Source organism: Misgurnus anguillicaudatus, chromosome 5, assembly GCF_027580225.2.
Source record: "Misgurnus anguillicaudatus chromosome 5, ASM2758022v2, whole genome shotgun sequence".
Lineage (NCBI taxonomy): Eukaryota > Metazoa > Chordata > Actinopteri > Cypriniformes > Cobitidae > Misgurnus > Misgurnus anguillicaudatus.
Window position 1 is genome coordinate 9,476,365 of NC_073341.2, and position 16,046 is coordinate 9,492,410.

General features: G+C 36.5%; 1 protein-coding gene across 1 annotated transcript in view; it reads left to right on the top strand.

Moving 5' to 3' along the window:
* The window catches only part of agtpbp1 (ATP/GTP binding carboxypeptidase 1), a 54,237-nt gene that overhangs the window by 20,011 nt on the left and 18,180 nt on the right, over positions 1 to 16,046 (top strand). Inside the window, 10 exon segments of the mRNA XM_055168213.2 lie at positions 84 to 172; positions 4,471 to 4,587; positions 4,721 to 5,217; positions 5,650 to 5,733; positions 7,913 to 7,999; positions 8,089 to 8,237; positions 11,331 to 11,418; positions 11,586 to 11,730; positions 13,822 to 13,972; positions 14,508 to 14,688. Of these exon segments, the coding sequence (XP_055024188.2) occupies positions 84 to 172; positions 4,471 to 4,587; positions 4,721 to 5,217; positions 5,650 to 5,733; positions 7,913 to 7,999; positions 8,089 to 8,237; positions 11,331 to 11,418; positions 11,586 to 11,730; positions 13,822 to 13,972; positions 14,508 to 14,688 (1,588 nt within the window).

A 16,046-nucleotide genomic window follows, 5' to 3' on the forward strand; every position in this document is an offset into this window, starting at 1 on the left:
TCTCCTGCTATTGCTATTAAACATACAGTATTGTATTGTATATGGAGATCAGTGGAGGTTTCTTTCTGTGTTTTGCGTGTTAGTGGACGATGTTGTTGATGAGAGCGATGAGAATGAAGCCACTGAGGTGGACACAGAAAATGAGGAGGATGAAACGGAGGACAACAATGAGGTAGACATCTATCTATTTTGGTGTAATGTTATGATACTATGATACTAATGTTTGCCATGAAAATAGACTTTAGTGCTAATATGGTGTTAAAAATAAAAATAACAATGTTATGTAACGTAACTTAAAGTAATAAAACGTCTATCCTAATGGACAATCTATATCTTTCAGTTGCAAATATTTAGAGAGCATGTGGCTCTTAAAAAGAAATTACCATCGTAAACACAAACAAAAAATAAATAAGGGATAATGTACATGCAGGTGCTTAAAGGGATAGTTCACCCATAAATAAAAACTCTGTAATCATTTTCTCATCCTCGTGTTGTTATAAACCTTTATGAATGTATTTTTATCTGATGAACATAAAATATATATTTTTTTAAACGATGGTTGAATTCCATCGTGTTTGTTTTCCTACTATAGAAGTCAATGGTTACTATCAGCTGTGTGCTTCCCATGATTTATTAAATTATTTTCTTTTGTGTTCACTAGAAAAAAGAAATTCAAAAAAAATTAAATCAACATGAGGATGAGAAAATTTTATTTTTGGGTGAACTATTCCTTTAATAAACCCAGACTAGGTTTTATTGGAATGTACTGTATGTAGGATTTCAGTTGCCTGGCACACTGGTTAGGTATATACTTAAGCACTCATTATCTATAAATATTTATATATAATATTTATATAAATATCGTCAATTAAATATTTCTAAAAGGGCATATTAGAATGTTTGAAAATATGAAAGAAAAATATAAGTTTGCCAATTTCTTTCAATTTCTTTTATTACAAAACAAACTTGTTTTAAAACTGATGCCTTGGAAATAATAAAAAAGCAGTCAATAAGAGTCCAAAATAGATTGTAACTCATTCAATGGTGTAAAAAGTGTATTTACATTATATTATGTACACACAGTTTAACAACACGTACATATGCAGTACTAATGGGGCATACACACCAAACACGAGTTCAACGATTTGCGCGAGTAGATTACATACAAAGTCAATGCAAAGACACGATCAGATCGCGTGGGGCGATGCAAATGACACAAATTGGGTGGCACGAAAATATTCAACTCAAGCGAAAATTCGCATGACACAAAGTAAAATCCTGCGAGTAATCTAGAGCGAGCTACGCGTTTGGTGTGTATGTGACCTTCACGTACACACCAAACGTCTGAGATTCTGGCTGACTTGTAGAACCTTTAACTGTATTATCAACATAAGGAAGACACCGTGGTAATAAAATAGAATTTATTAACAAAAGATAAACGAAAATAACTAAAAACATTACTGAATGATACTAAAATACTAAAGAATAATAAGGATGGAAACTAAAATGCAAAGAATAGAAAATAGAAGTGACTGAGTTAAATTTATGGCAGAATGTTTTCTGTTTCTAATAAGGTGACAACCTTATTTCTCTTAACACTTAAATAATTAAAGAATTATCTGTTAAACATAAAAAAGCATCTCGGGTGAAAAGTTACTGACAGAATGCACCAATGCCAAGATTTCAGGAAAGAGGTTTGGTTAAGTTATATTTACGTTCTCTGCAATCGAATGAGCAGTCAGGTGGTGGCACATCTGCCACGGGTCAGGCTTTTCCACGCTGCAAATGGGAAAGTGTCATGTTTAGTTCAACAACCTTAATCATAAAGTGCTGTGAGATACTGATCTCCTGGAGCACCGAGAGGATCCTAGCAATAAACACGCAGATGCAGTCCTGGAGCCGGTGCAGAAGGTTCTTAACAATCTGGAACACGCAGATGCAGTCCTGGAGCTGCTGTAGAAGGTTCTTAACAATCTGGAACACGCAGATGAAGGTCCCTTGAAGTGAAGGTTTGCTCTTCTTAGCCTCACCTTGTTGCAGACGTCGGTGATTGCATTTCTGGACAAGAAGATCCGAATGTGGTGTGATCCGCTTAGTCTCTGGAGGCACAGGCCAGAAACTCAAAACTTGTGATCTGCTCTTCAGTCTCTGTTGTGAAACTCAGAACAAGGAGCTGTAAAATCTCAAGGAGAGGTTCAGCAACTTGATTGGTTTCTGGTGATCTGTAATTGTCTCTACTCAGAACCTCTGTTGCACCCCGAACAACGAATTTATGGAAAAAAGGTACTTTTATAACTTTTCAGATAAGGAGGAGTTTTCATAAAGGCGCTTTCTTGTTGCATAACTGTGATTGGCTGTTGATGTCAGAGGAAGCCCACAGAATGTGGCTTACCATTCTTCACTGTGAGGAACTCATTTGCATAGCATAAAGTACAGAGTTTAACTTTGCCTTTAGAATCTCATCTATGCATTTTCCACTTACCAAACCACTTCCAAAATACCAATGGCATCGTCCTGAATGAAAAAAGTATAAACATGACAGAAAAATGTCATGCATTCATATGTTAATAACTGTGATTATTTAAACAGTTTCATAACACAGAATGCTAGTGTCTCTAAATGAGTATGAAGTCAATAGGTGATGGTTTATGTCCATTTTGTTGGTAAAAAAATGTAAAGATTTGTTCTTAGGTAAGCCAATACTTTGCAAAGCCATGCTGTTTCCTTAAAAAGCCACCCAGATCCAAAATCGAAACTGACCTTTATTGCAGTGTGTCATGTAGCTGTCCATCAATGTAAACAATGTGCAAAGTAGTTGAACCAAAAATTGCACGATTAATAAAGTTATTGGCTTCTAAAGTAGGAAGTCGACTCTGAATCACTTAAACGATTTGTTATATGGATTATATCTCCTGCCTGACTTTATTCACGTAATACGATCACTTTGCGTAATAATCTCCGCCTACAGCCTGCCCGCGGGAGAAACGAAAAATATTGACCTGCCCACAGAGACTTCAGCTAGGTAGTGTGTAAACATCATATCACGCTGTGTTTTCAGTTTGTGTTGTTTTCACTACCAAAGGATGAAGATATATGAAGAATCTGTGATTAAATTACTTTATCAAGAAGGGATATACTAAACGTTTGGCTGTGAAGAATCAGTGGTTAAAATTACTTTTTCACAGAGGGATTTACTAAACGTTTGGCAATGAAAGTTGGTTCAGTACCCACTTTATTTGGAACAACATGCATCATACTTGCTTAAATGAGTGTAAAAATGTTAATGTATGTCGTCGTTTTTATAACCTGAATGATGCCGTTGTTTAAACTCTTAATATACTGTCAAATAGTCACGTTAGCAAGCGGCTAACACATGCTCACTTACGGTTTTGCTATGACCCGGTTAGCTTACATAAATGCTTAAATGAGTGTAAAATGTTAGTTTCTATCGCCATTTTTATTGCTTAGATTAATGATGAATGATGTCGTTGTTTAAACTCTTAATATACTGTCAGAGAGTCACGTTAGCAAGCGGCTAACGCATGCTCACTTACGGTTTTGCTATCAGCTTACATAAATGCTTAAATGAGTGTATGTATGAGTGTGTGTAGTGATGTCGATAATGTCTTCTCAGTAAATCATGTTAGCACTAGGTCAGTACATGTTGCACTATTGTTGGTCTGTGCCACTGATCTGTGGTCTGTGCGGAGACTCTGTCAGTTGACCAATCAGAGCAGAGTAGGCACCTGAAAGGTGGGGTTTACGCAGACTGAGTCGTTGAACGGCTTCACACGAATCGTTTGGGGATCTCTAAGAAATGGGGTAATTTTAAATGTATATTTTAAGAAAATTACTGTGTTTTTTGACCTCGCATGCATTGCATTTAAACCTGTTGTCCGGGACTTATAAACAGTGATAGGGCGCTTAAAATTGGCATCTTAATGGCTCTTTAAGGAATTTTTACGATCACCCTGGCTTTGGATGAGGGTAAAGGGGTTTGAAAGGATGCTAAGGAGAAATGTGTGGACCAATCAAAACTTCCTCTTTTTCTCAGCTTTGGCAATGTGGTCAGCCATAAAAGATGTCCGTCAGTTGTCCGAGCAGCCTTATCTGATGGAACTGGACATTTGCTTGTGTTAACCCGCCAAAATCCAGTCCCAATGTAGTTGGGGAGGGGTCCGGAATGCATTGGTTTACGCTGTTCACTACACCTGCATCTGAAAGCAAAAATGACTTAAAATCGTTTTTGTATAATTGTATTAATATCAGACTGATATGAATCTAAATGAGAAAAACTATGCATGATTTCCGACACAAGAGAAACATGAAATGGCAATTATGGACAATATATTACATGTCTTCTCAATACAATACGGACGACTTCTTAGTTTAAGCTTACTGACCTAAATAAAGTTCAGAATTATAGATTAGCTATTAAAATATTGTGCAATATTTTGTTTTTTCCTCCAGAATGATGATATTGAGACGGATATCAACAAATTGCGGCCCAGACAAATGCAGACGCGTCCGTTTGATGAGCTGAGAGTCTATGAGCGTTTCTGTGTGGAATTCACCAAGGACTTTAAGGTGTGGAGATTTTCATTTATGCATGCGTCAGACGCTTATTATAATACTCTGGGTTGGGGTTTATCCAGATTTACGTGCATCTTAATCATCTTTATCAATTATTAAATGCTAAAATGTTTCTGTTTTATATCAGGATTATGACTTTGAAAACTGCAGAGCTGTGTTTCATCCATCAAGCGTCAACCAAGATCTTAATGGCCCCATCATTATTCCCACCACACTCACCTCTGTCAGGTCTCCAAGCAGACGTCAGCAACTGGAGAGCGTTCAGTTACCCAAACCGACAGAATCACCCCTGGAATTAGACGACATCTCTTTAGCAAAACCCCCAGAGAGTAAACCAGACCCTGATCTGGTGTGTAGCCTGGGCCGGCTGGTTCTGGATGGTGTGGACCCTGTGAACGGTGATTGTGACGATAGGTCTCAGGATGAGAGTGGGGAGCAGGGCTTGCTCGTGGTCCCAGATACAGCCGCAGTGCTCCCTCTGCATGACCCTGACCTCTACTTGGAGATGGTGAAAAGTACCCGCTCGGTGCCCATCTACACAGAGGTGGCATACCCAGATTACTTCGGACATGTGGGACTTGATCTCCGTGAGCCCATTGTAGAGAGAGTTTATGGAGTGCAAAGGTATTACACGCTGTTTTACTGTAAAATACTGACCTTAAATACAAATTAAAAGCCATAGGTGAATTCTGGGAAAATATGCAAATTCTGCTTTCATATGTTTTAGAACAACATGAGAAAACCATAATATTAATCCATAAGATTTGTGTACTTCAAGCCTTTTGAAGCCATATGATAGCCCTGTGCATGCTCACATAAAAGTCAGTAGTATTTTTCCATTTTAAATATTATTTGTCTCTTCTCATGTTAAAGAACATCACAACAAACTAGGAAGTCCTTGATCTCTAAATACCTTAATTGTTTTTAAAATAGCATTCTTTAAAAAAAAAGTTGTACAGTTTTGGAACAATAGGAAAGGGAATGTTTACATTTTTTTGTAATTATGTAATATAATTTTAGGTGAGCTTAACATTTTAAATAATTTCTTTTCAACAGAATGAAGATCTTCCAGGACATCGAGAGGCTCATTCATCCCTTTGACATTCTTGATAAAGTTGTATATGACTTAGACAATCAGAGGTAAGGGTGCATTTTTAATTGTGGATTGTGTCCAAAAGTAAAAATTTTACTGAATTGGTTTTAGACAAGCTTCTGAAGGTCAGAGTTAGATTATGTTAATGCTAAGTAATATTAACTAACGTGTTTACTATAAGGTTAGGTTCAGGTTTAGGGTTGGTTGCTTCTAAATATGCTAAATTTGGTGTTATTATTATAGTAAGTACATATGCATGTATAACAATAAATAACAAGTATAAAAATAGATCAAATCATTATATTAACGAATCAATTGAAAATAATAAATACTAATACTAATAATAATAATAATAATAATAATAATTGACCCTGGACCACAAAACCAGTCATAAGTCGCACAGATATATTTGTACCAATAGCAAAATTATATTTTTTAATGCCAAAAATCATTAGGATATTTAAGGTCTCGTTCATTCTGTGTCTTTGAAGCTTTGATTGTGTTTACAGTGCGCAATATAACATATGTTCATGTTTCACGTGTAAAAAAACACTATATTTTTTACACAATTTACTTATCTGTATAGCGCTGTTTTCACTGTCCTCAAAACGGGTTGATGTCTTCCTTGTTCTATGAAGTCCCTCCTTCAGAAATACTTATTGAATTCTGATTGTGTAGTTTGTTTAGTGTGCTGTGATTCGATAGCAGCTTAGCTTAGCAGAGCCATTTGAGCCAAAGCTGTCGAATGACGTATTTCTATGGGCGGAGTTTAGTCAACAAACTGTTTTACTGACGTCATTAAAGCAGGAAGTAGAGGGCTGTAGTCCAAACTGACCATTCGCTGTAGGCTTTGAAAGGGGAATTCTGTTAAAGCTCACGTAACACATGCTGTTTCTGCATTTCTGATGTTAATCTGGAGTACCTATAGAGTAGTATCTCCTTTATATCTCCGAAGAGTTTTTAGTTTAATCAGATTTATAAAAGATAGATTAGCTTTACCGAATCTTTCCGATAATGTATGAAAAAATCAAGGAGAAGGAGTTACTACCGCGGGAGGAGCGAGTGCGAGTCATGCAACACTTTATACAACACTGTTTAACTTATAATTCACTACATGTTCGTGTCATTTATATAATATTCACGTGCCTATTTCCAACATAAGACAGAAGTCTTACTTACCGCATGCAAATCATGACACGGTTGGGAAAATCCAGCGCATCAAATACACACACAAAACTCTGCTGCTACCCCGGATAATAAACTATATCCATTGTTCATAAGGCTCGATTTCTTCTCCTTACATCCAAAAACACACTTCTTTGTGTTTTGAAATTAAACAAAGCTGTGTTGTGTGATGTGATGTTTGCAAGTTCTAGCGTCTCCCTGATTGACGGGTGGGCGGGGTTTTCCGGGGGAAGTGCCCATATAAAGAAGTGATACGTATAGAAACCCCTGAAACGTCAGCTGGACCTGTAATCGAAAAATAAACTTTACGAAACTTGTAGGAACCCTGGCGAAGTGCATTCGGCACAGAAATACTCTGTAACACGCCCAAATGCTTTATTGACACTTTGCTTACATTTAGCATGAGGAAACAACTCTATAACTGTGTTAATAAGTCAGAATGCTTGAAATACGATTAAACCCCCCCTTTAAAGAAAATATATCGTCTGGCAGTGAACTTTGAGCTTTATTATTTTGCAGCTATTATTTATGCTATTATAGCAACATTACACACAAACTAAAGTTTGAAAAGGGAAGAATGTGACCTTTAAATAAAGAACAAGTTCCATGAAGTTATTTTGTAAATTTTCTATCGTAAATATATATAAAAAAAAGGCATTTATCATTAGTAATGTGTTGCTAAGAACTTTATTTTTTGCACCCTTAGATTCCCGATTTTCAAATAGTTGTATCTCGGCCAAATATTGTCCTATTCTAACAAACCACACATCAATGGAAAGCTTATTCATTCAGCTGATGGACAAAAAATTGACCCTTATGACTGGTTTTGTGGGTCACATATATGCTCTAGAACCAATTAAAGTGGGTAAAGATTTCAAGTATTAAAAAGTGAATCAGAAAGGATCTAATAACGATGCATTTTCTGCATTTTTAATACCCCTTTTTGTGCTTCATGAAATGATTTAAAAGCATACGTCCTTAATATTACAATGTTTGTTTTTAAAATGTACTAATTTTTTTTATAAAATTCTGCTTTTTCAGTTGTCCAGTTATTGACAATGGGAACTCTCTCAAATTTACCTCAAAATTTGAGTCTGGCAACCTACGGAAAGCAATACAAGTCCGAAAGTATGTGCAGAACTTATTTTATACAAACATTTTCCTTGGATAAAATTGTCTTTTTATTCTTATCATCATTTTATCTGTTTCTGTCTCAGGTTCGAGTACGACTTGATCCTGAACTCCGATATCAATAGTAATCACTATCACCAGTGGTTCTATTTTGAAGTGAGCAATATGCGTCCAGGCGTTCGCTATCGATTCAACATAATCAACTGTGAGAAGTCCAACAGCCAATTCAATTATGGTGGGTCAATGTAGATTTTAGGCCAGAAACATACAATATTGCACACAAATATGCAAACATGTACTTAACTCTTTCTTTTTATTTCGTCAATTAAGAGAAAACGCTTCCTTGTCAATATCGAGTTTTTATGGCAATCCATATTTACGCTATTATCCACTCTTACCTTACATATAAAACACTGGAGCATCCAATGATCCAAAAACAATAAAAACTCTGCATGTTTTGATCTTCATTCTGAATCTGATCTCTAACCAAAGTCCTTTACAAAAATGCAATTATCTCAGCTTTTTGCTAAAAAAATTTTATTTTTGAAGAAAATTTTTTGTTTAAAAGCAGAGGGTCTGTTCTTTCATTTGATTAAATATATAAACATACAATATAAGTAGATTTTTTTCTAGAAGTATTAAACTTTTGTGAAAATCATAATTTTTTTGGTGCTAAATAGTTTAAAAAGGCTTGCATGGAAAGATTTAAAGAAATAGTTCCCCCTAACACGAAATTCTTTTATAATTTACTCACACTCGAGTCATCTCTAATGTATATGACTTCCTTTCTTAAGCTAAACACAAACAAAGATTTAAATAAAATATTTCGCAAAAAGGTGCAGTGTGGCACAAACAAAGAAAGGATGCACTTTATCTCACCAAAACAGCGTTTAAATTGAACTATTTGTGGCATATCGAAAACTTAAAATCTCATTGCTAGCAGTAAGACACGGTTTAATAAACCTTCATCACATAGACCCTCTATATATGCAGTAATGATTTAAAGGGACAGCATTTTAATGTAAAAATCGTACTTTGTGTTCAGCTGAAGAAATGAAGTCACATACATGTGGGATGTAGTTGAATCATTTATAAGAGTTTATAAGTATGTGATGCTGTTATACACACTTAATGCACCATTTTACGTAACTGTGGCGGTAACAAACCTTAATGATAGAGTTGCCTTTAAATCTGCCAATTTTTTGCATAGTAGCTAGCTATAGTGCTATATTGTATATGTCTGTTGTAATGCTGCTGTAGTGCTATAATGTCTAATATAATGATGTATTGCTGTTATTGTGCTGCATAATGTCAGCTATAAGGTTTTGCTATAGTGGTGTTACGTATATGTAATTATGTTGTCTGCTTTATAGTAGGGATGGGCACGGATATTTGAATATTCGATCGGCAATAATAATTCGAATTTAAAAAATGCTATTCGAATGTTTGTTTGTTTTTAATGTGCCACCAAAGGGTAACAACTTATTTAATGCTTTTTCACTTCATCTATACTGTCTTTTACATACTTAAATGTAAAATACATGAACATTAATTCGTATGTATTTCTGATTTTTTGGCAATGCAGATTGCGGACGAATTTAAGTTTTTCCATTTATCTCCGGGTTTGTCGGCAGCGCGCCGTATTTGGCCACTGTTATTAAACGTGCTTCTCCGCCGCCCGCATCAACACATCATGAGACTGAGATTTGTAAGCTTTCTGTTATAAAGTCTACTTTATTTTGTTAATAACGAGACAGACACGGAGAACATTTATAATATGCGGTGCTCTTTCGAAAATGAACCGGATAACTGCACATGGCAGTTTAAAAGCAAAGCTCCGTCTTTGTGAATTGTTGTTAAATTAAGCTTACGTTAGAAACTTTGCACAGTCAACAATAATCTATCGAGCCAGCTTACATTATTTGTAAAATAATGTTAAATACAGATATTCAATCTTGTTAAATCCGTCTGTTGTTTTTATCGGATAACCATCATCACGAGGAAGAGTTTTCTCCGCAGCACCGGCATTATTGTATCTAGTCAGAAGAACGGGCTTTCACCGAAGCAGGTAGGGTAAATATTGTTTCTTTATTCACAAATACATGTCAAACTAAACTGAGGAGATATTTATATGGCGACTGAGCAGTCGGTTATGTAGATGTGTTTTGTCGTTTGCTCCGGGCTCTTATTTGGAGTCTGTTTAAAGGTTTAAATGATGATAGCCCGTCAAGTCCTCAAACTTTAAACTTCGCAAGTCCTCAAACTTCGATTAGATTTGAGGTTAGTGTATAATATTTGGTATAATATAATGTATGTAAGATCAAACAGTAATGAATTCATACTAACGACTGACTTGAAACTGACTCAGACTTCGCTCCGCATGGGGTTTTAACACCTTTTTTTCCGTAGGATATTTTTTAAGAAGAATTTAAAATATATATATATTTTTTTACAATGTTTTCAACTTAAAAATACATACATACATATACATACAGAATATAAGTTTAGCTTGTTGTGGATATTTCCTAATTATAAGCCTTCTGTGAAATTATGACAAAATGAAAAATACAAAGACGCATGTCTTAATTAACATAATTTAAATAAACGAATATTCGAATATTCGTTCTTTATGAGCTTAAATATTCGAATAGCAAATTACTGGAAAATGCCCATCCCTACTTTATAGTGCGTTCACACCAGACGCGGAAGAGGCGGCAATCGCAACTGATTTACATGTTAAGTCCATGCAAAGACATGAATAGGCATCCTGCAGCGCGAATTGAGCATTGACGCGTGATCTGCGCAAGTTGAAAAATCTGATTTTCACGCCACGTTAACCAATCAGGAGCTTGCTCTAGCAGTGACATGATTACAGGAAGCGAGCGGAGGCAGAAAACAAAACCACAATGGAGGACAGTCATCAGCGCTACACAAGACATCGTCGTACTTTTACAGGAATTAAAAGGATCTTGTTTGGAAGAAAGTGAGTGAGGAGGTTGAAAAATCTGGTAAGTTTACTCAATTTGAGCTTTATAAGCCCCTCCCATGATGCGAATTTACGGTGAATGTCTCGAATGACTAGAATTTCACGCGCGAATAAAGCTAATAATCTCAAAATGTTCAAGCGTCCAACTACACGCGAATAGCCACATCTGGTGTGAATGCACAGTTAGTGCTGTTATAGTGCTATAATACTGACAATGCAACAAGTACTTGTTTCATTATGAAATGTGTTCTGAAAGCACAGAATGCAAAAATATAATTCAGAATTGGGTTATAGGATGTAAGTGGTAGTGAATGTTTTTTTTTTCTGATATTTTTGTGACAGGTATGCAGGTGCTCATGTACTCCGTGCAGGAAGCTATCAACGGAAGACCCCATTGGGTCAGAACCGGATCAGACATCTGCTACTACAAGTAAGGACAATCCTTTACATACTAAGTGTTTGCCGTTGTCAAAGGTATTACGAAGTCTTGAAAACTGTACAGTTTATTTGTGGCTTGTCATGCATTCAAAATGGAGACAGAACTGTTGTCATCGTTTCACAGCATTTATCTTTATTTCTTTCTCTCTCTCTACGTAGGAACCATTTCTCACGAAGCTCCATTGCGGCTGGTGGTCAAAAAGGAAAATCTTATTTCACCATGACTTTTACTGTGACCTTTCAGCACAAAGATGACGTCTGCTACTTCGCCTACCATTATCCATATACATTTTCTACACTTAAGGTAATATACACTTTAAAGGGGTCATATGATACGATTTCATGTTTTCCTTTTGTCTTTGGAGTGTAGAAAGTTATTTGTGCTTATAGAAGATACAAAAAGTTGCAAAGAGCCCAAAGAGATATTCTTACTAAAAGTGAAGGGTCATCCATGCCTTCCTCAGACGCCTTATTCAAACCCCCCCACATATCTTTAATGTGTGGGAAGACTTGCATAACACCGTCAAAATGTATACACCAAAGGTGTAGGTGTAAAATTGTTGCTGCCGCCATGTCGTGGAGACACTGTGCTTTGGGAACTGATATTCCAAATATGGTTAGGGGCGTAACATTTCCCTCACACGCTTGATGTATTCAAACAATCAAAATGCACTGAATAGCAGGCCAATCAGAGCACACCACATATTTTAGAACGAAACAAAAATGTAAGGTATGTTGAAAAAAATGTGTTTTTTACCTTAAACCGCATTAACACATTGCATTAAAGCAAATACACAAAATAATGTTTTTTAGCAACATCATATGATAATTAAATTAATAGGCGCAACAAATATTTATTCAATTTAATACAAACAATTTAATATGCCTTTAAAAGCAGGACTCATGAAAAGCACTGTCATAAAACAAGGCCATTTCAAATTGAACATACTTGCAACCCATGTTGTACATTGTACATATTGTGCACGAAAGGTACAATGTATCAAATACCTTTTTCTTGTGCAAGTACACAGTGTTGTGGAGCTGTATGTAACATTGACTTCTAGTGGTTGAACTTGGAACCTCCCTTTTGGGTTGCCAGACACATACAGGAGCGCAACTGACAATGGAAAGCATTAGTTTATCTACTTATTTTTACGTTTGCAATGTTTTTTGTTGTCTGCAAATTACAGACCTGCTCGTTCAATCTGCCGCTCATTTTGGAGGTTGCGTCCACCGGAGGTCGCATTTATGGGCCATTGTGGTTTTTGCCATTGACGGCAACCATGATAACTGTCAACCGTGATAACTGGCAACCGAGCCGTGCGAAATAAACTATTGGGTAAATTGGCACCTTTTTAAACGGAAGACGTATTTCAAAAAGAGAATAACTGGCTATGGCGTTGTTTTTCAGAAGAAAAAAAACATAACATGAACTTAAAGGAATATTCCATTTTCTTAAAAGAAAAATCCAGATAATTTACTCACCACCATGTCATCCAAAATGTTGATGTCTTTCTTTGTTCAGTCCAGAAGAAATTATGTTTTTTGAGGAAAACATTGCAGAATTTTTCTAATTTTAATGGACTTTAATAGAACCCAACATTTAATACTTAACTCAACACGTAACAGTTTTTTTAACGGAGTTTCAAAGGACTAAAAACAATCCCAAACGAGGCATAAGGGTCTTATCTAGCGAAACGATTGTCATTTTTGACAAGAAAAATAAAAAATATATACTTTTAAACCACAACTTTTCGTCAAGGTCCGGTCCAGCGCAACCTAACGTAAAGGCACAGTGACGTAGGGAGGTCACGTGTTACATATATAAAACGCACATTTGCGGACCATTTTAAACAATAAACTGCCACAAAGACATTAATTAGTATCAGTTGACATACAACAATGTAGAAACGGTCCACTTTCAAGACACTTGTAAAGACTGAGGCGGAGTTTCGCGTTCGTCCTCTGTGACCTCTTGACGGCATGACGTATTGCGGTGACGTAGTGGGGTCAGCTGGCGCATCACGACCGGATCTACACGAAGAGAAGTTGTGCTTTAAAAGTGTATATTTGTTTTTTATTGTCAAAAATGACAATCGTTTCGCTAGATAAGACCCTTATGCCTCGTTTGGGATTGTTTACAGTCCTTTGAAACTCCGTTGAAAAAAACTGTTAAGTGTTGAGTTAAGTATTAAATGTTGGGTTCTATTAAAGTCCATTAAAATTAGAAAAATTCTGCAATGTTTTCCTCAAAAAACATAATTTCTTCTCGACTGAACAAAGAAAGACATCAATATTTTGGATGACATGGTGGTGAGTAAATTATCTGGATTTTTTCTTTTAAGAAAATGGACTAATCCTTTAAGTTTTAATTTGTCTTGTATCATTTACTCAGATGCACCTGCAGAAGCTGAGGGCCCTGCATACAGCTCAGATCTACTATAGAGAAGATGAGCTGTGTCAAACACTGGGAGGAAACAGCTGTCCCCTACTCACTATCACTGCCATGCCAGAGTCTTCCAGCGACGACCACATCGACCAGTTCAGTAAGTAGCGCAAGTATGCACAGTTACATGCGGCTTACTCGGGCAACTATGAGGCCATACCTGACAATTCAGGATGTCAGAAACGGCATACACTCTTACCTGAACTCTTACTAATAATACAGAAGGGTGCCCACATTTGCCTCCTTTGTGGTGTCTTTCTATGTGCCTACAATGCAACTTTTTGCCAGTTGCGGAGTATTAAAGCTTCATGTGGCATTCAAACATGTGGGTTTCAAACATTGAGTAGATGCTTTTTCTAATTAAACACTCGCATGTATTCTCATGCACAGTCCTGCACTTGCATTCTTTTATGAACTCTTGCATGTACTTGTCTTACAGACTACTTACTGCATACTTTCACTTTCGCATGTACCATCTACTTTTATGCACTTTGATGCACATACACTGTCTGGCAACTCGTATGGCCACAGTGACCTCAGGCGTTCTGATATGTATTGTAATAAGTATTTTTGTCAAATAAAAAAAGTCAAATAATATATAAAGAGTGTATCCAGTAATGTTTTTATGTGTGTAGGGAGTCGTCCGGTGGTGTTTCTGTCTGCACGTGTGCATCCCGGCGAGACCAACTCCAGCTGGGTAATGAAGGGCTCTCTGGAGTTTCTCATGAGCTCCAGTCCTAAAGCACAGAGTCTGAGAGAAAGTTACATTTTCAAAATAGTCCCCATGCTCAACCCTGATGGAGTCATCAACGGCAAGTATGTCAAAATCATCAGTAATCCATATAATTCATCTTATAAATCATATCCAATACAGACACTGTACACTTGAGAGCAGGATAGTGAAATAGTGGAAAGTTTCAGAATATAGGTGCTTCTATTTATAGTTTCAGTTATGCGCATAGTAAACTACAGTATAGCATCATATCAACAATAACACTAGTTAGTAGTCTAGGAAGAACTTCTGATCCTCCATCCCTGAGCTGAATTTGAAGAATGGTTGGATAAACTTCTAGACAAAACAGAAATATCTAAAAACAAAAATCTGTGTAGTATCTGAACTTCTTTCTAAGTAAAGGAAAGACATTTCAACTAAAGGTGCTGCAACACAATTTTAAGTGTTGGGAAGGATTATATGCAACAAGTGGAAAAAAAATTGCTCGGTTATCTATAACATTTTTATCAAAAGTAAAAAAAAACACTTTATATTACTTTATTATAGTAAAGCATGAACATGTAGTGTACATATTTGTGAATTAATAGTTATATTTTCTAAAGAGTGGTGCTGTCTTCTTTGAAACTGCTACAATGCTTTGTGTTTTGCCAGGGCATTGCTATGCAGTTTCCTAAGATGTGTTGTGTGGTTATTAGGGACTGCTAATATTAGGTGCTAAGTAAAACAAATGTTTCTCTGTATTAGGGCTGTCACAATGACTAACTAATCATCTCATCACGATCGTTTGTCCTCATCGCGATGATTTTATATCACCCCAATGATTGCACATCTCTTTAAAAAACACAATGTGGAGCTGCAGCGCCTGTAAAAATGAGACAGTATCAGATGGAGCTCCTTAACTGACAGTGTAATGCGATAAAATGCAAAGCCATTCAATACTATGGAAAAAACAGCATTTAAAGAAATGCTGCAAAACTTTGATAATTAGTATGAACTGCATAACAAGATGATGTCCCGTTAGCTTCGCTGGTGCTTGCCTCGCTGGTGTTGCTGTGTAATAGTGTATTAAACATGCGACAGTCCTGCAACGCGACCGTATTGAAATTAATTAATTCAACTGTTTCAGTGTTTCACGAAGCCTCGCTCTGCCCACCACTAAATATAACCAAACTTTGGATCGTTCTGCCTTGATGCAATGTTTGCTGCGTTCCAAACGAAAACAACACAGCGTGTGTGTGACGTCACGACACATTTGCAACGGGCAGAACCGATTAGCGGAATCGTTAAGCAGACATGCTAACGGTTCAAAGGAATCAATTCACTGGGTTCTTGATTCCCATCCCTACTGACGTGTGTGCATTCTGCAGACCCACACGCAGCAATCAGACAGAAAGAAACTTCGGTGGACTCGCAACCAATTTGGCGAGCTGCTCAATTTGTT